This window comes from Saccopteryx bilineata, chromosome 9 (assembly GCF_036850765.1).
Source record: "Saccopteryx bilineata isolate mSacBil1 chromosome 9, mSacBil1_pri_phased_curated, whole genome shotgun sequence".
Classification (NCBI taxonomy): Eukaryota; Metazoa; Chordata; class Mammalia; order Chiroptera; family Emballonuridae; genus Saccopteryx; species Saccopteryx bilineata.
The window spans coordinates 72556776-72575752 of NC_089498.1; the positions used below are offsets into that span (position 1 = coordinate 72556776).

The window sequence follows — 18977 nt, forward strand, 5'->3', positions numbered from 1 at the left end:
CAAGGAGCCATCCCCAGCGCCCGGGCCATCTCTGCTCCAATGGAGCCTCGGCTGCGGGAGGGGAAGAGAGAGACAGAGAGGAAGGAGAGGGCAAGGGGTGGAGAAGCAGATGGGTGCTTCTCCTGTGTGCCCTGGCCGGGAATCGAACCCGGGACTTCTGCACGCTAGGCCGACGCTCTACCACTGAGCCAACCGGCCAGGGCCTATTTGTTATTTTTTTTTTTAAAAAAAACTTCTACTTGATTGATCTGAAAAACAAACAAGTACTTTGTTTGGACTGGCTAGTCTAAAATTCTTGGAAATACAGAAGCTAATCTAAACACTTTTCAAGTTCTAATGATCTAAGATTAATCTTTAGTAGAAACTAAAAGATAAATTATCTGTTAATAAATACTTCTTATGCTTTCTTTGTTCAGGAAGCATACATTTCTAAAAGTTATGAAATACATTTGCCAGTAAAAACCTATGTTTCAAAAGTTATAAAATGTATTAGTAAATCTGCCAATCTAAAAATTACTAATTACTTACTTTTTAGTTGTCACTAGAAATTAAGGACTTAAGGGTTAAAAATTCTAATTAAGATAAAAAAAAATTTTTTAAGTAATAAAAGGTATAATAAGGTATGGAGATGTATTTATAAGAGAAATAAAGTAATTTTGTCCTAAAGTGAGACTGGTTATTTCAAAATGGGAAAGAAGAAAAACAACAAAATCTATTGTAAAAAAAAAAAAAAAGGTTGTAGAATGTGTATAAAAAAATATCTTGAGAAAATTCTTGAGAAAAATATCTTGAGAAAATTCCAAATTAAGAATGGAATGAATTTCAATCTTTATGAAATTAAGTACATATATATAAATATCAAAAGTAAGCTGATGCAAAGTTAGTCTTTTTCTTGACCTGGAAAGGGCTTTGGGGTATTCCAGAGGACCCCTGGAATACCTTAGAAGATTTGTTTTCTCTTTTTAACAGAGAAATATTAAACTAATTAGGCTTATTTGGTATGTTGAAATTATATGAGAAACATTGTCAAAGAAGAAATAACATTGAGCCTTTTTTATGTTGTATTTGTGCATATTATAGATGTTCCAGATATTATGAGAAATTCTTGGAAATCTGAGATGTCCTGGCATTAAGATGTCTGTCATCAGAAATGAGACATACAGAAAGGACTGAGCCTGAGTATCAGTGAGGCACATGTGGATAAAGTCCATTCTGTTCCTGCAAAAATGACCCCTCATCACCAGACGTCTGCCATCCTGACGTCCTTGTAACAAGGTAACAGTCTGCCCCTGAATCAGAGAAACTAAGATGGATAAACAACGACTGTAAATTAAATGAATAGTCAGGAATATGGGGAACTCAAGTTGGCTACCTGGTTCTCCCAAGCTCCCTGACAAGCTCCATTATTTGGTTTTTTTATTCCTCATGCACCAGTGTATTTAAGCTGAACTTCATTCAACTGCCACTTAGTATATGTTCTTGTTGTTTGTGTATATTCTCTGGATGGCTTGAAGCCTGTCTCTTGCTACAAGGCTACATCCTCACTGTGACAAAGAAACTGTCAGAAAATATGTTTCCCACTTGGGGTATATACCATCCAAGTGCTCCCCTAAGGCTATTTATCAGTATTTTTCAACTGCCAGTCCATAAGAGTTAACCACCCTGATGTATGAAGATTATAGACCCAATGATTATAGACTCCTCGGACCAGTGGTTGAAAATCACTGATATACCTAGCCCAACCATATGCCAAGGGTGACTGCTAGAGACCTTCTGAGTCCACCTCTAAAACTTACCATCATTACAGCAATACCTGGACATCCTGTGTACACATCTCCAAACCAGAAGATGATGTCTGTCCCGGCTTATGTATGGCCATTGCAGTTCATACACAAGGATTATCTCAGGTAGACCTATCCCTATATCATGTTTGTTCAGGGATGGGAACTGTGCCTTCATTCACTGATGAGGGCATTTTTTTTTCTTTTCTTTTTTTTCTGAATGAGAAGCAGGGAGGCAGAGAGACAAACTCCTGCATGCACCCAACTGGGATCCACCAGCATGCCCACCAGGGGGCAATGCTCTGCCCATCCAGGGCGTTGCTCCATTGCAACCAGGGCCATTCTAGCGCCTGAGGTGGAGGCCATGGAGTCATCCTCAGCGCCTGGGCCAATTTTGCTCCAATGGAGCCTTGGCTGTGGGAAGGGAAGAGAGAGATAGAGAGGAAGGAGGGGGGGAAGGGTGGAGAAGCAGATGGGTGTTTCTCCTGTGTACTCTAGCAAGGAATCTAACCTGGGACTTCCACATGCTGAGCCAACACTTTACCACTGAACTAGCCAACCAGGGTGGTGAGGACATTTTCTGTGGGGTTCTACAGTGCATACTGACGTGGTCTCATAATATATTAGCTCCAAAATGGAGAGGGGAGGAAGGCATGAAGACTCTTGCCAACACCCAAGACACACCTCATATAAATTCTATTAATAAACTCTTAATGTAATGATGGAGTTGTCAGCCTCTTTCTCTGGTCTCTTGACCCTGGGAAATTTTTACATAACATATATGATCTAGCAATTACACTTCTGGGATTATACCCAAAAGAACTGAAAATAGAGTCTTGAAGAGATATTTGTACACCTATGTTCACAGCAGAATTATTCACAATAGGTAAAACATGAAAGCAACCCAAGTGTACACCAATGAGCGAATGGAAAAGCAAAATGTGAAATATACATACAATATCATTCAGCCTTAAAGGGAAGGAAATTCAGAAACATGCTACAACAGAAATGAACCTTGAAGACATTATGCAAAGTGAAATAAGCCAGACACAAAATACAAATACTGTATGCTTACACTTACATGAAATACCTAAAGTAACGGGTTGGGTGAGGGAATGGGGAGTTATTGTCTAATGGGTATAGAGTTTCAGTTTTACCAGATGAAGAGTTCTAGAGATGAAAGGTGATGATGGTTGCACAACAATATGAATGAACTTAATACCACTGAACTGGATATTAATATAGTTAAAATAGTAAATTTTATGTTATATGTAGTTCATAATTTAAAATTTGGGGTAAAATTATGCATTCTAATTATTTCCAACATTTATGCACTTAAAACTACCAAGACAAAATTTCAGCAAATTTAATACCACCCAGAAATTTTATGCTTTCTTTCCTTTTTAAAAAATGTTTATTTTATTGATTTTAGAGAGAATGAAAGAAAGCAGGAGAAAGATAGAAATATCTGTTCCTGTATGTGCCCTGCTGGATTGAACCAGCAACCTCTGTGCTTCAGAATGATGCTCTCTGGAGTCTAACCAACCAAGCTATCCAGCCAGGGCATACTTACTTTCTTTTTTCTTTTTTTTCTTTTTTTTTTTCCCCCAGAGACAGAGAGAGAGTCAGAGAGAGGGATAGATAGGGACAGACAGACAGGAATGGAAAGAGATGAGAAGCATCAATCAGCAGTTTTTCGTTGCGACACCTTAGTTGTTCATTGATTGCTTTCTCATATGTGCCTTCAGCAGACCAAGTAACCCCTTGCTTGAGCCAACGACCTTGGGTCCAAGCTGGTGAGCTTTGCTCAAACCAGATGAGCCCGCACTCAAGCTGGCGACCTCAGGGTCTCGAACCTGGGTCCTCCGCATCCCAGTCCGACGCTCTATCCACTGCGCCACCACCTGGTCAGGCATGCTTGCTTTCTTTAATCCTAAATGGTTTCAACTATTCGACAGCTCAATCTTGGATTTATGGTTTTATTACCCCCATTGTTAGGACTTCTCAGAACTCTGCTTTCTACTCTACTATGCTTTGGATTCTCAATCCCTGCCCTGGCATCAAAGCTCAGATCCCTGTTCATAGTTATTGAAAAAGAAAGAGTTGAGTATCCCTAGTAGGTTGATTTGGACAGGTCTGTAGGAGGTGGGAAAAAGTCAAACTATAGCTTTAGTTCTGACTTCTCAAAGTCAGAAATACATCGCCTGGGCCAGATGGTGGCACAGTGAATAGAGCATCAGACTGGGACGCGGAGGACCCAGGTTCAAAACCCTGAGGTCACCGGCTTGAGCGCAGGCTTATCCAGCTTGAGTGCGGTATCACAGATATGACCCCATGGTCGCTGGCTTGAGCCCAAAGTCACTGGCCTGAGCTCAACATGGCTGGTTTGAGCAAAGGGTCACTTGCTCTGCTATAGCCCCCGGTCAAGGCACATATGAGAAAGCAGTCAGTGAACAACTAAGGGACTAAGGAGCTGCAACAAAGAATTGATTCTTCTCATCTCTCCCTTCCTATTTGTCTGTTCCTACCTGTCCCTCTCTCTGTCTCTGTCACACACACACACACACAAATCAATAAGACACGAATGCTAATGTTGTCCTGGCAGGGTAGCTCAGTTGGTTAGAGCATCACCCAAATAGGTTGTGGGTTCAATCCCTGCTCAGGGATTGAACCAATGAATGCATAAATATGTGAAACAACAAGTCAATGTCTCTCTCTCTCCCTTCCTCTCTCTCTTTAAAATCAATAAATTAAAAAAATATTTTTAAAGAATGTTAATGTTAAAGATGTCCATATTCTAAGTAGATAGGAAACTGAACAAATCTAATATAATCTAATATAAACTTTCATTAATTAATAAGATTTAAAATAAAAATTTTAGGGATAGAAGAAATATAACATCTTATTTTTTCAGCTTTACTGAGGTATAATTGACAAAATTATAAGATAATTAAAGTGTACACTATGATGATTTGACATACATAAACATTGTGAAAGGATTCCCCATCTTGTTCATCAATACATCTGTCACCTCACATATTCATCTCTCCTTCTTTTTCTTTTTTGGGGGGAGAGATCATTTAAGATCTATTCTCTTGGCAAATTTCAATTATACAATAGAATATTATCGATTATAGTCACCATGTTTTACCTTATTCATCATTTTTTTCTTTTTCTTTTTTGTGTTAAAAACAGAGAGGGACGGATAAGGTCAGACAGGAGAGATGAGAAGTATCAATTCTTCGTGGAGGCTCCTTAGTTGTTCATTGATTGCTTTCTCATATGTGTCTTGACAACACCTTACTCAAGCCAGCAAGTGGCCTTTGGACTCGAGCCAGTGACCATGGGTCATGTCTATGATCCCACACTCAAGCCAGCAACCCCGCGCTCAAGCTGGTGAGCCTGCACTCAAGCCAGCAACCTGGGGGTTTCGAATCTGAGTCCTCTGTGTCCCACTCTGATGCTCTATCCACTGCTCCACCGCCTGGTCAGGCCCTTATTCACCTTAGAGCTGAAAGTATGGACCCTTTACCAACCTTTCCTTATCCCCTCCAACCACCATTCTACTTTCTGTTTCTATGACTGACTTTTTTTTTAAGATTCCACATGTAAGTGATACCATGGCAGTATTTGTCTTTCTGTGACTGGTTTGTCCCACCCACTTAGCAAAATGCCTTCAAGGGTAACCCATGTTGTCATACTTTTATATATATTACATTCTCCTTATCCATTCACCTGTCGAAGGACACAGATTATTTCCAAATCTTGGCTACTATGAATAATGCTGCAATGCACACGGGAGTACAACTATGTCTCCAATATCCTGTTTTTGTTTCTTTTTTTTTTTTTTGACAGACACCTTAGATGTTCACTAGTTGCTTTCTCATATGTGCCTTGACTCGGGGGCTACAGCAGAGCGAGTGACCCCTTGCTCAAGCCAGCGAACTTGGGATTCAAGACAGCAACCTTTGGGCTCAAGCTAGCGACCATGGGGTCACGTCTATGATCCCACGCTCAAGCCAGTGACCCCGTGCGCAAGCTGGTGAGCCCATGCTCAAGCCAGATGAGCCCGCGCTCAAGCCGGCAACCTCAGGGTTTCTAACCTGGGTCCTCCGCGTCCCGGTCTGATGCTCTATCCATTGTGCCACCACCTGGTCAGGCCTGTTTTCATTTCTTTTGATTATACTCAAAGTGGATTGTTGGATCAACTGTTATATACCCAACAAGAAACCTATATAATCATTGATTAAACAGAAATATTACAGTAGTAAGGTGATCATAAGTTTCATCTCCAAACTGGCTAGTTTTCTTGTGGATCAAATCAGTAGTATAATAAGTCACTAACTAATGGACAGACTATAGCTATGTAGTAGGATATTAATAGTAAGAGTTAAGTATGTATCTATGCAACGTGCTCTTAATTAATTATATCCCATCTCCGAATCTTAGCGGTAAACTTAAGTATCTTTATGGAGACTTATGAATGCCTCACGACTTACAATCTGTTTCCAACAGTGACCGTGAAGCCTAGTAAACAGGGCATGCTGTACTGCAAAATCACATAAGTGGCTTAATTAGCATTTTCAGGTTGACTCATCACATACTTCTCTAGATAATTTCAGAAGTGAAGTAACTATCAGACTTAGGAAGAAATACAGAAATCATGATTCTCCACCTTTTCTTTCCTTTTTTTTTTTTTTTTTTTAAGTGTTTATTTTATTCATTTTAGGTAGAGAGGAAGGGAGAGAGACAGGAACATCAATCTGTTGTTGTATGTGCCCTGATCAGGACTGAACTGGCAACTTCTGTGCTTCAGAATGATGCTCTAACCAATTGAGCTATCCAGCCAGGGTATTAACCTTTCTTGTATTTTTCTGTTTTGCAATAAAATTTGGAGAACAGTGGTGGCAGAGAGAATATTCTTCTATATTTATTTATAGATGAACTATTAAGAGGTTAATAAGAAACAAGAGCATCTTGCCTTTTATTTTTTTAACTCCTAGAGGAGTTTTGGGTATTAAATCCCCATCAGTAGAGCTCATGTAGCTAATAAGCTCTGCCCACCAGGGGGCGATGCTCTGCCCATCCTGGGTGTCGCCATGTTGCAACCAGAGCCACTCTAGCGCCTGAGGCAGAGGCCACAGAGCCATCCCCAGCGCCCGGGCCATCTTTGCTCCAATGGAGCCTCGGCTGTGGGAGGGGAAGAGAGAGACAGAGAGGAAGGCACAGCGGAGGGGTGGAGAAGCAAATGGGCGCTTCTCCTGTGTGCCCTGGCCGGGAATCGAACCCGGGTCCTCCGCACGCTAGGCTGACGCTCTACCGCTGAGCCAACCAGCCAGGGCCAGAATGGAGACTTCTTAAAACACTAAAATAGAACTGCCATATGATCCAACAATCCCACTGATGAATATATACAAAGAAAATAAAATCAGGATCTCCAAGAGATATTTGCACTCCCCTGTTAATTGTAGCATTATTCACAATAGCCAAAATATTGAAACAATATCTATAAATAGATGAATGGATAAAGAAAATGTGGTATACATACTCAGAATGGAATATTATTCAGTCTTAAAAAAGGAAATCCTTTATGATAACATAAATGAACCTGGAGGACATTACACTAAGTGAAATAAGCCAGACACAGAAAGACAAGCACTTATAAGCTCATGGAATCTAAAAAAGTTGAACTCATAGAAATAGAATGGTGACTGCCATGGTCTGGGAGGTAGGGAAGAGGGGAGGTTATTGGTCAAAGGGTACATACTTTCAGTTATAAAATAAATTCTAGAGATCTAATGTACAGTAGGTTCTATGAAATTTAGTAGGTGAGCAGAACTTAAATATTCTCACCAGCAAAATAGAGTAAAAATGTGAGATAGTAGGTTAATAAGCTTGACTGAAAGCATAATTTGATCAGGAGCATGATTTCACAATGTAACGTGTACATCAAAACATAATATTGTACATCTTAAATAAGCCCAATGATTATTTGTCAATCATACCTCAATAAAGTCAAAATCTTTTAATTAAAGACAAAAAGTAAATGGGTTCCTGAATTATTTCATTGACAAGGGATGAAAGTCCATCTGAGCTTACAAAAAGAAATATAATGACCAACGTTGATACTGTGTGCCCTACATTTATTAGAATTATAACTTTGCAAAGGAAAACATGACTTATATCAACCAATCATTTGCTTATTTAACAAATCGTGCTAAGAGTCCAGGAATATAGTAACTCCATTAAAATTTCAAAACAAATACCTTTAAGTAATACTCATTTGTTTTCCAATTACAGATTTTCTACTTATAGCAGTTGCAACAAACTCTTATATTTGGTAATACCTTCTGCCATACATACCTATAGAAAGAAAATAAACTTAATTGACATGTCATAACTAAGAATAAGCTCCTATTTTTGTCTCCTCAGATGAGCTTTAAAATGACTAAATTTTGAAAACAGATATTCTAACCATAATCAGTTCATTTCCTTCTTTTTATAAAAATCAAGAACAGAGTCTATATTTCCAGTTGTCAAATTTTTCTTGACTTTCAACAACTATTTATAGCAAATTGAAATTTCAGAGAATCCACAGAACCTCAGAGCCACCAGTGGGCGTTCTAGGGCCTCAGGGCCATTAAGAATTCCTGGACTCCCTGGCCAGTTGGCTCAGTGGTAGAGCGTCGGCCTGGCGTGCAGAAGTCCCAGGTTCGATTCCCGGCCAGGGCACACAGGAGAAGCGCCCATCTGCTTCTCCACCCCTCCCTCTCTCCTTCCTCTCTGTCTCTCTCTTCCCCTCCCGCAGCCGAGGCTCCATTGGAGCAAAGATGGCCCGGGCGCTGAGGATGGCTCCTTGGCCTCTGCCCCAGGCGCTAGAGTGGCTCTGGTCGCAACAGAGCGACGCCCTCTAGGGGCAGAGCATCGCCCCCTGGTGGGCAGAGTGTTGCCCCCTGGTAGGCGTGCCGGGTGGATCCCGGTTGGGAGCATGCAGGAGTCTGACTGTCTCTCCCCGTTTCCAGCTTCAGAAAAATACAAAAAAAAATACAAAAGAAAAAAAAAAAAAAGAATCCCTGGACTATAAAACCTTATAACCTTCCCAAAGAAGGAAAACTCTTATTTCCTTTGAATTCTAAGCTAAAACAAAGCAAACTTAAAGAAGTCTTTCCTGCATTATCAAAAAGATATTTACTATAGAAAATGTGGAAAATACAAAAAGGCACCAACTAAAATCCACCCCACATACATGCCTCATGGGAAGCAGTGTAGCAGTGGTTAAGACCACAGGTCTGGGCCAGAATGCTTGACCACTGCTTATGAGTTCTAGCTGGTGAGCCCAGATAATGGGTTTAATAAAAGAACCTAGCTCAGAGAATGACATGATGGTTAAATGAGATTGCCCACATGAGGGCATTAACACAGTAAGGTAGAGGAATCATTCCATAAATATTATGACCCTGGTCGGTTAGCTCAGTTAATATTGTCATGCCGACACAAGTAGGTTATGGGTTCGACCCCTGGTCAGGGGAAGCAACCCAAAAATGCACGACTAAGTGGAACAACAAATGCTTCCTTTCCCCCTCCCTCTCTCACTCTTCCTCTCTCTGTCTTTCTAAAAGTCAATAAAAACTAAGCCCTGGCCAGATAGCTGGGTTGGTTGGAGTGTCAGCACGGAACATAGAGGTTGCAGTTCAATTCCCCAGTTGGGGCACACACAGGAGCAGCTTGATGTTCCAGTCTCTCTCTCTCTCTCTCTCTCTCTCTCTCTATCTCTCTCCCCCATCTCTCTCAAATATAAATAAATATTAACAATATCATTTGACTTTTTAAATAATAATCTTTAGTGCGATTTCATCAGTCAGTTAAATATACAGAATCATGAGCTGTCAGTGTAGACTCTAACAAACTTCTACACTAAGACCAATAGTGCTCAGAGGTAAAGTAACTTGCTCAATATCACAAAACCAGTGAATGATAAAACCAGGACTAAAATCAAGATTTCTTTCTCCTAGCTCAGTGATCTTTACTCCATTAAGTAGAGAAAGCTCTCAAAGACTTAAGAATAACCAGTCATTATGGTTAACATAATCGTTCTATTTTGATTTGTTTGGTTATTGTGTACTGATTTTGCTATAAGCACATTCTATGCATATTTAATCATCACAATTTAATTTTTTGATAAAGTTGATAAACTACAGAGATTACAGTTAAAATAATTGTTTTCAAATTTCAGTCATCTTAAAGCTCATCTGAGAGGCTCCTGGAACGTGTATGTCAACTAGTGTCACCTCAATAAACTCAATTTTAAAAAAATAAAGTTCATCAAGGGAAAAATATAAAAACTTATTTTTAGTTGTGACATGTCAATTAAGTTTACTTGTTATCAGCTTTCATCCATGTTTCTAGTTCTAACTTTGCTTTGAAAAATGCAAAACTAAAAGATAAAACAGAACAACCCAGAAAACCCAACCATTCTATGTAAATAACAAGTTGGGGAAGACAAACAGTGTTTATATTAGTTCTGTGATATTTTTAAAACTTCAATTTATGGAACTGTCTATAAAAAGAAATAGAAAATTTAAAAAAAAGCAAACCCTGTAAAAAAGTGAAATTATCTAAAAAGCATCTACTTCAGTAGTTTTAGGAGTCTGGGGTACGGTGAGATAGTACCTTTAAAAAGTCAAGAACAATACACACTGCAAAAAATACTGTTACAGTTCTCAAGCATCAATCTATCTGATGAGAAGCTTGACTTTTTTTAGGAGAGATAAGAAACATAATTCCATATTTATACATGCTCCAAACAGTCATCTGAAAAACAAATAGAAGCCTATATTGTTAGAACTAGTATTTAACATCAAAGTTTAAGATGGGATAGAATACCAAAATTCTAAAACTAAACATCAAATCATAATATTTGAACACATTCATATTTAGATAAAGCTTTAATTTACCCAATGTTTCATACTGTGTATGCTATGCTTTAGATTTTTAAAATTTCTGGTATCTTAAAAGTTTTATGAAGAATATACTCTTTTTTTTTCTTTTTTTTTTTTTTTGTATTTTTCCAAAGCTGGAAAAGGGGAGAGACAGTCAGACAGACTCCCGATTGCGCCCGACCGGGATCCACCCGGCAGGCCCACCAGGGGGCTACACTCTGCCCACCAGGGGGTGATGCTCTGCCCCTCCGGGGGGTCGCTCTGCCGAGACCAGAGACACTCTAGTGCCTGGGGCAGAGGCCAAGGAGCCATCCCCAGCGCCCGGGCCATCTTTGCTCCAATGGAGCCTTGGCTGCGGGAGGGGAAGAGAGAGACAGCGAGGAAGGAGAGGGGGAGGGGTGGAGAAGCAGATGGGCGCTTCTCCTGTGTGCCCTGGCCGGGAATCAAACCCAGGACCCCTTGCACGCCAGGCCGACGCTCTACCACTGAGCCAACCGTCCAGGGCCAAGAATATACTCTTGAGCTACAGGTGTTCTAATATTCAATTCCCAAATGGACCTGGAGCAAAGGACATTATAATCTTTAAAAAAAAAAAAAAAAAAAAAAAAAGGCCAGTGAGTCCTTGCCTTTGCCTTCTTAATGATTTGGAAATAATTTAAGCAAAGTATCCGAGTTACAAGGATTCTCAGAATTGGCTGGATTGATTACCTAATGGCCTAAATACCAAATCAAATGTTCTCCACATTAAAAAGTCCTGATTTGGAGTAGGATAAGCCTTTGGGCATTTTTCCTCAGAAGAGCTAAGTAAATGGATAATCATATGAGGGATAAGGTTTACTGTCACACACACTACATAATGTATATAAATTAACTATATTGTAATATTTTAAAAACCACACTCTTCTATAACCAATTGAATCATTCTGACCTTCGATTTAGGCTATAATCCAAAATAATTTCTATGAACCACACTCTGACTTGTTTTGTACACAATGAACTTCCTTAAAAACTAAACAAAAGAACGCTTTCCTGCTTCTCAGACAGGAATCTGAAATGCTCAAGTTCACTGAGGTCTGTCCCACTAGTGAACTAAAGCTGTTGCAAGAGCTTGTGCCTTTGAGTCAGCTTTGGGTGGAACAAAAGCAGTCTTCATTTGAGTAATTCCAGATTACAGACACAACTAATCCCGTATGAGACTTCTAGGAGTCACAGAATAATTTTTTTTCTTTTTATGAGTGAAGGTGTTTTACACGACACCAAGTAGTTTCAGTTTTCTATTCTGAGGTAACTTGAAGCAGCAATAAGATCAGGTACCGCAATAGCAATGATCATTCTGGTTCTTGGCTAGAATATTGTCTAATCACTTATTGCTATGATCTGAATGTTTGTGTCCCCCCCAAATTCATATGTCAAAATCCTAATCCTCAAAGATAATGGTATATTAGGTAAGACCTTTAGGAAGTGGGTATGACATAAGAGTAGAATCCTCCTGAGTGGATTAGTGCCTTAGAAAAGAGGCTCTACAGAACCTCCTAGACCCTTCTGCCATGTGAGGATACACCGAGAAGTCTAACCAGAAGAGGGCCCTCTCCTGACTGTGCTGGTGCCCTGATTTCCAGGCCTCAGATTTCCAGCCTCCAGAACTGTGAGCAATAAATTTCTGCTGTTTATAAGCTACCAAATCTATGGTATTTTGTTATAGCAGCCCAAATGGACCAAGACACGAACATACACACAAATAACAGCTTTATGTCCAGAAAATGTTTTCCTTCCTTAGTACATCTGTATGCCAAGGTACCATCAATAAACTTGGGATCATCACTGTATACCTCTTCATTACTCAAAATGGTCTAAGATGTGAAGTACTCTGCTATAATACTAATTTTACAACAAACGTTCAAGCCAACATAATGATGCCAATTCAAGAAGCAGGAATGATCCTGCAGTTCATATCAACTACCAGGAAATCAGGTGTAACAAAGATTTTTCTGAGTAAATACAACTTTAACAATCCCACAGCCTGATCAGGCGGTGGTGCAGTGGATAGAGCATCGGACTGGGATGTGGAAGACCCAGGTTCGAGACCCCGAGGTTGCCAGCTTGAGCATGTGCTCATCTGGTTTGAGCAAAGCTCACCAGCTTGGACCCAAGGTCGCTGGCTCGAGCAAGGGGTTACTCAGTCTGCTGTAGCCCCATGGTCAAGGCACATATGAGAAAGCAACCAATGAACAACTAAGGTGTCACAATGAAAAACTGATGATTGATGCCTCTCATCTCTCTGTTCCTGTCTGTCCCTTTCTATCCCTCTCTCTGTCTCTGTAAAAAAAAAAAAAAAAAACCACACAGGAGAACACATGTCAATTAGAGGTCCCTCCTGTAACTGTGGCACACAATTGGCCTGGGGCTGTTTGCTCCACTGCCTCCATTGGGAGCCCAGCTCAGGTAGACCCCACAGAAGCAATACACAGGTTGGATTTTCTGCTAATGTCCAAGTGTCAATATAAAAGCAGCAAACTTCCTGGTAGAAGTAAAATGAATTTGTCTATTTCTCTCCAATAGTCAAGCACAGAAAAATATAAGACAGCATACACAAGGATCAAATTCCAGATGTGCATTAGAAAAAGATCAATAACCTATGCAGCTTTTACAATCAAAAAGGTTTGTACTCACTGTGAATCAAGCTTCCTGAATAAATGAAAAAAAAAGTTTTAAAGTAGAGAAAAAGAATCAAACATTTGTCTTTGTGTTGCTCCTAAAGACAATATAAAGTTCTCCTTTTGGGAAGGAGGCTAAAAAAGCTTTGTTTTCTTCTTTTTAAATAACTAGTTAATCTGTACAAATAATGCATGCTCTTTTATTCAAAGGTTAGAAAATATAAAAAGGCAAAACAAAGTAAAAACAAAGAGTCCCTAGCAATTAATTCTACTTCCTATGGATTATGAATATTTTGGAATATGTAGTTATAAACTTTTTCCCCTAGGAAAGTAAAGATTCTTACCATTTTTTGATAAACCTAGCAATTTGTGCTAAAGTTAGATTTCTTTGGCTCACTGGTACATACAGGAACAGACATCTCCTTTTAGAAGTCTGTGGACTTGCCTTTATTAACACTATTTGTAGATTTTAACTCTACCAGTCCATTAAAAGTACTGAATTTTTCTGTGTTCACTGAATAATCCAGTTTATTTTTACTGTTTAGTTTTAGTAAATATTCCACAGCCCAAATTTTGCACTGGCTACTTGGTTAATTTTAAAACCACTAATTAAATACTAAGATTTTAGTTCTAAATACACATACAGAAAAGACCGAGGCAATTTTTTGTTAACTGAGGCAGCTCTAAAACATTTGCTTCTATTTCTCTACTCCTTTCCCAATTTATATTTACTTAACTGAATAATCTGGATTTAAGACTGACTGACTTACTTATTTGTAAGACTGGCTTCTTATTTAATCAATGCCCCTTTAACTCACAGCACAACGAGGCATTTCAAGCATTTGTTAAGATGTCAAAAAATCCACAAGTGGAACTAACTGATCTCAGCAAAGAAACTGGGTTCGAAAGATAAGAACATCTTACCTTATTTGCATAAATTGGAATATCATGAAATGGAGATATATATTGTCCTTTTTCATTTTCTGCAAAATAAATTAGAAAAAGTTATTACTTTTTTTGGTTAATTATATTTCCAGATATATGAAGTATATATTTTTAAAATACTTAATTTTTTAAGAGCAGTTTTAGGTTTACAATAAAATTGAGAGGGTGCAGAGATTTCCCACACGCTCACTGCTCCCACACATGCATAGCCTCTCCCATTATCAACAGCACTCACCAGAATGGTCATGTTCACGTTTTTATACCAAGATTTTATTCCCACACACAAAAAATTGGTTGTATACTTCACCTTTCCTGTCCCTCCTTCAAGATTGGGTTAAGTTTTCACCCTACGCATTCCTTAGGCATCAAAAAGGTACTAACCTTCATAATGAGGGCAGGGACTGCCTGTATACCTTTGTATCCCCAAAGCCTAACAATGTCTAATATACAAAGGTGATCAAATTGTTTTGGGTTGATCTTACATCAGTTAACAGTTCACAAAACTAATGAAATACCTGAACTCAAAGAGAAGGGGGGGCACCATGTTGCCTTAAATGATGTTCCAGGAGGACAGAGCCATCTTAGATTATGATTTTTCTTTAGGATAATCAAATTGCAACAACACTGTTACAGGAAATTTCTATATTCTAGAGGCTTCACTACCATATGCAAAAAGTCACCTAAAAACATCCTTATTATTCTTCAAGAAACCTAAGGGTCAATCCACATTGCATCCCTTCAGGTTTAGAAACCAAAGTGGAATAGGAAAAATTTAGCAAAGACGATTCCCAGTCCCATCAAGTCAACTAACTTTGCGGTCCAACTCATTCTCAATTTTAAAAGACTAGCAAATGTAACTTCAGAGGTTAAAAAAAAAAAATCTTCTATTAAGGAAGAAATCTGAGAAACGTATGACTTAAAAAATACTTAAAATTATATATATAGCTGAATCTAATTATTGGTGTTTCTTGCCCTTGCCGGATATCTCTGTTGGTTAGATTAGAGCATCATCCGGAAGCACAGAGGTTCTGGTTTGATCCCCCGTCACAGTATATAAAAGAACAGATCCATGTTCTTGTCTCTCTCAAGTCAATAAAATAAACATTTTTTAAAAATTATTGGTATTTCTTAAATTCCAGAGTGTTCCATCAAATAAAAAGTTACTTTAGCCAGTGCCAAAGTCGAGAAATGGCTTTGGTCTTCCACGACTAGCAAATATTCGCTACCAATATATTTGCTCTCCAAATACAGCATGAATATTATCCAACCCATAGTACCCCACCCTTAAAACGAGTCACCCCTCTAACTCCTTCCTATAGAGAAATTCTTGTGCCAGCACTAACTCAGGAAAAAAATGTTCAGTGACTTATTTGTCAAAAGTTCCCGTACTGCCCTTACTGAAGCTATTTCCAGAAATAAAACAGGAGCCTCAGCCCTCCTAGGTTTCACATGGTAATCTAATGTTCAGCTAGATGTGTAAACTTGAATCTCACCTACTTTCCCTCCCACTCCGTACTACTTTTTACAGGAGTTTTATTCATTCAGTATTGCCATTTGTCCCCTCTAAACCCAGTCTTGTCTGCCCTTCACATAGTGGATAACACAGAATTCAGTGCACCTGCTCATTTCCTTCCAAATAAAACTGTAAAAAAGTTAAAATAGAAACGCCTTTGGTGACACATTTTCGAACGCCACTATTATCTCCAATAATCTATTCCTAGTAGTTTGTTCGGGGAGGAGTGGCAGAGCGTAAAGATAAACACGAGGTAGCTTTCCTCCACGTACAAGGCAAAAAGGTGGTGCGCCAAGGAAAGCGGAGCGCCGCCAGCCTGCTGCCTCCTCTGCGCTAAGCGGGGACTTGGGCAGGTACCCCCTAGACGCCCACTCCTGGCACAACGGTAAAAACTCGGCACTTTCTTACTGTGCTTGCCAGACTGACGTCACCTGTTTGACTTGAAGGGAATTAGCTTTCTGTTTCATAAAGCCAGTTCCCAGCATCTGTGTGCTTTGGGGCAAACACGCGCCAAAGAGGCAGGAGCGCTCGCCGGGCACTCCTCCCCCCCGCACACACCGCCCTCACCGCGGGGACCCGACCCCTAGGGACGAGCGGGTCCGATCCTCTACTAACCACTCCCGATCCGAGCCTCACCTTCCCCATCTGTACGATAAGGGGCTGCATTTAAGCCTTCCAGATTTTGGTGCCCAAAGTCTAAGCTACAGTGAAGGAATTAAGGTCTTAGGGAGTCTCCCCCGCCCCATCCTTTTCCTCCAAATTAAGCAATCCTCTTAAGAGGATTAGTTTACCTCTAGGCACCTTTCTAGGGTGACTGAGAGATGTCCTTTTCCCATTACACACTGCCCGAGCCGAACACCTGCACAATTAGCCTACCTCAGGTTCGGGTCTAACCGAGCCCATGCCGTTCCGCCCGCGGGCGGGATGTGTGAAACTGAATAACCGATTTGGCACAGACCCCAGGGACCAGCCGGAGGAGCCCATCTCGCGCCGGGGACAAGGGGCCGAGTGCGGGCCGCAGGCGCCCTGGTGGGACGCGAGGCGAGGCCCGGGAATGAATGGACGGGCGGGCGGAGAGGGGCCGCAGGGCCGCCGACACTCACTGAGGAAGACTCGGTAGTCGAGGGTGAAGGGCGCGCCGCGCTCCTCGCTGCTGAAGCCGCTCATAGTGCCGGAGATGACCTGCCGCCGCCGCCGCCACCACAGAGCAAGCAGCTCGCACGCGGCGCCGACTGACAAGGAGAAAGCTCCGCGCCTGCGCACTGCTAGAACTGTACTAGGGAGCTGCTCCCCGAGCTGCCTTTAACGCCGCTTGCGTTCACATGTCTGCTCCACCTCTGCCCCGCCCACCTCATGCGCAGGCGCACTCCCCCCGGGCCGCGCGTCCGTTAGTCCCAGCCCCGCCCCCTCGGGCTCCACCTCCGCAGACCTGCCCCCTGGCTACCCAGCTGGCCGCGTGGCTGACGACGGGTTTGGCTCTCTATTCTTTGGCCTGTGAGCTTTAGGGCTGTGACAGAGCAGGGTAAAAGCTGAAGTTCTCAGTTCGGACTAGCTAGGAATTGGCCGCGACCTCTCACACTGGGAATTCACCTTTGACTCTCACACACCCTTCCCTTATCTCAAAGTAGTTTATTACCCGCTGCTCTACCAGACAGGCCCTGTCTGCCGTCATAATAGAGTGCACTTGCATTTTTATAATCCGTTTAAGCAAAGCAAAGGCTTATTACTGACACTTGTGATGGCTACCAGCTAAGTACCAGTTTCACCACTTTTTAAGTGTATGACATTGGGCAAATTGCTGTTAACCTTTCTGACTCAGTTTCTCATCTGGGAAGTGGAGATAGTCATAGTAACTATTTCATGGGTTGTTGGGATGATGAACGTCAGGAGTTAGAGGAAGAGCCTGGCACTCAGGAAGTATAACTTGCTATTCCTACCCTCTCCAGTGGAGGAGGATTCAATCTAACCTCCGCCCCTAGTCCTTGCCCAACCCACCCCAGGTCCTCAGAGACTTTAGATGGGAGCATTGGAAAAGTCCAGGCTTGAACTCCGAGTCTTCTGAGGACATTTCTTTCAGGCAGGAGCTCTTTGGAGCTTGTTTTTTCTATTTCTGATCCAATTTATCAGGCCAGACCCCAAAAGCTAAAGTCTGATTAAGGTTGTGGGCAGATATTTGTATCACATACCCAATTTTATATGTTAAAAATATGTATTTTTCAAAATCCTAATTATAAATTAAGAAATGATTAGTCACATTTCAAAGAATGCCTAGTTTTATTTAAATTTTTTGATGGCCTGGGTTTATCATAATATGCCTTTAAGACATTATGATTTAAACTTTATTTTTATAAAATAAAGTCCATTATCTAAAATGAGATGTTCCCTTTATTAAGTGAAAACCTAGTAAGATAATTCTAATTAGCTAGACAGTGTCCCTCCCTTGTCTCTATCCAGACTTCGACTAATTTTTAGAAGGCCATGACTCACTGACCTTTGAAGAGTACAACCACACTGTTTTAACAATAGCTAGAAAACAGGGCAGGAAAAAAAAATAGTAGAGCAGTAGTTTAATCAGGAATACCATGTATTGTTGAAAGTTAAAGGAATCTCCACAGAGTGGAGACTAGACAAGATCAACTTCAGAGATTTTTTTGAGATTTTTTTAAATTGAACTCCCTGTTTTCAACATTTTAGCAAATGAAAATAAGGTTCTTATAAAACCCAAATTCTCATCTGTGACTGATTTAAAAACAGACAAAAATGATGCAATAGTGTGCCACACATACTTTCCCTTTTACTTCCTGCCAGCTCAGAGCAAGATAGTAAAGTCTTGTTGACCTCTGGACTTGCACACTTTTGTATCATTGAATGTGTTCAGAGAGCCAATCAGTACCAAAGCCAATGATACACCCTGGATTTACTGGGGCATGAGTCAGTGCTTTGTAACTTTCCCTTGCAGGCAAGGGTGGTGAACCCCACAGTTCCAAGTGGACCTTGTTCTCCCCATGTCTCCCTGGAGCTTAGCACAGTACCTGGCCTAGAGTAAATGTTCAGTGAATCTTTGTTGGCCCAATGGATAGAGGGATTAATGAAGGGGAGGGAGGAAATACCTTCTTTTTTTACTATTTATTTTTATTTATTCATT

The 18977-nt window shown here is 40.6% G+C and overlaps 1 protein-coding gene across 1 annotated transcript in view; it reads right to left on the bottom strand.

Moving 5' to 3' along the window:
- Positions 1 to 17158, bottom strand: part of PPA1 (inorganic pyrophosphatase 1) — a 58210-nt gene extending 41052 nt beyond the window's left edge. Inside the window, exons 1-2 of the mRNA XM_066242854.1 lie at positions 16936 to 17158; positions 14299 to 14357 (exon numbers count right to left, since the gene is read on the bottom strand). Of these exons, the coding sequence (XP_066098951.1) occupies positions 14299 to 14357; positions 16936 to 16999 (123 nt within the window). The 5' untranslated portion in view covers positions 17000 to 17158. The remainder of the gene's footprint in view (positions 1 to 14298; positions 14358 to 16935) is intronic.
- Positions 17159 to 18977: the final 1819 nt, after the last annotated feature.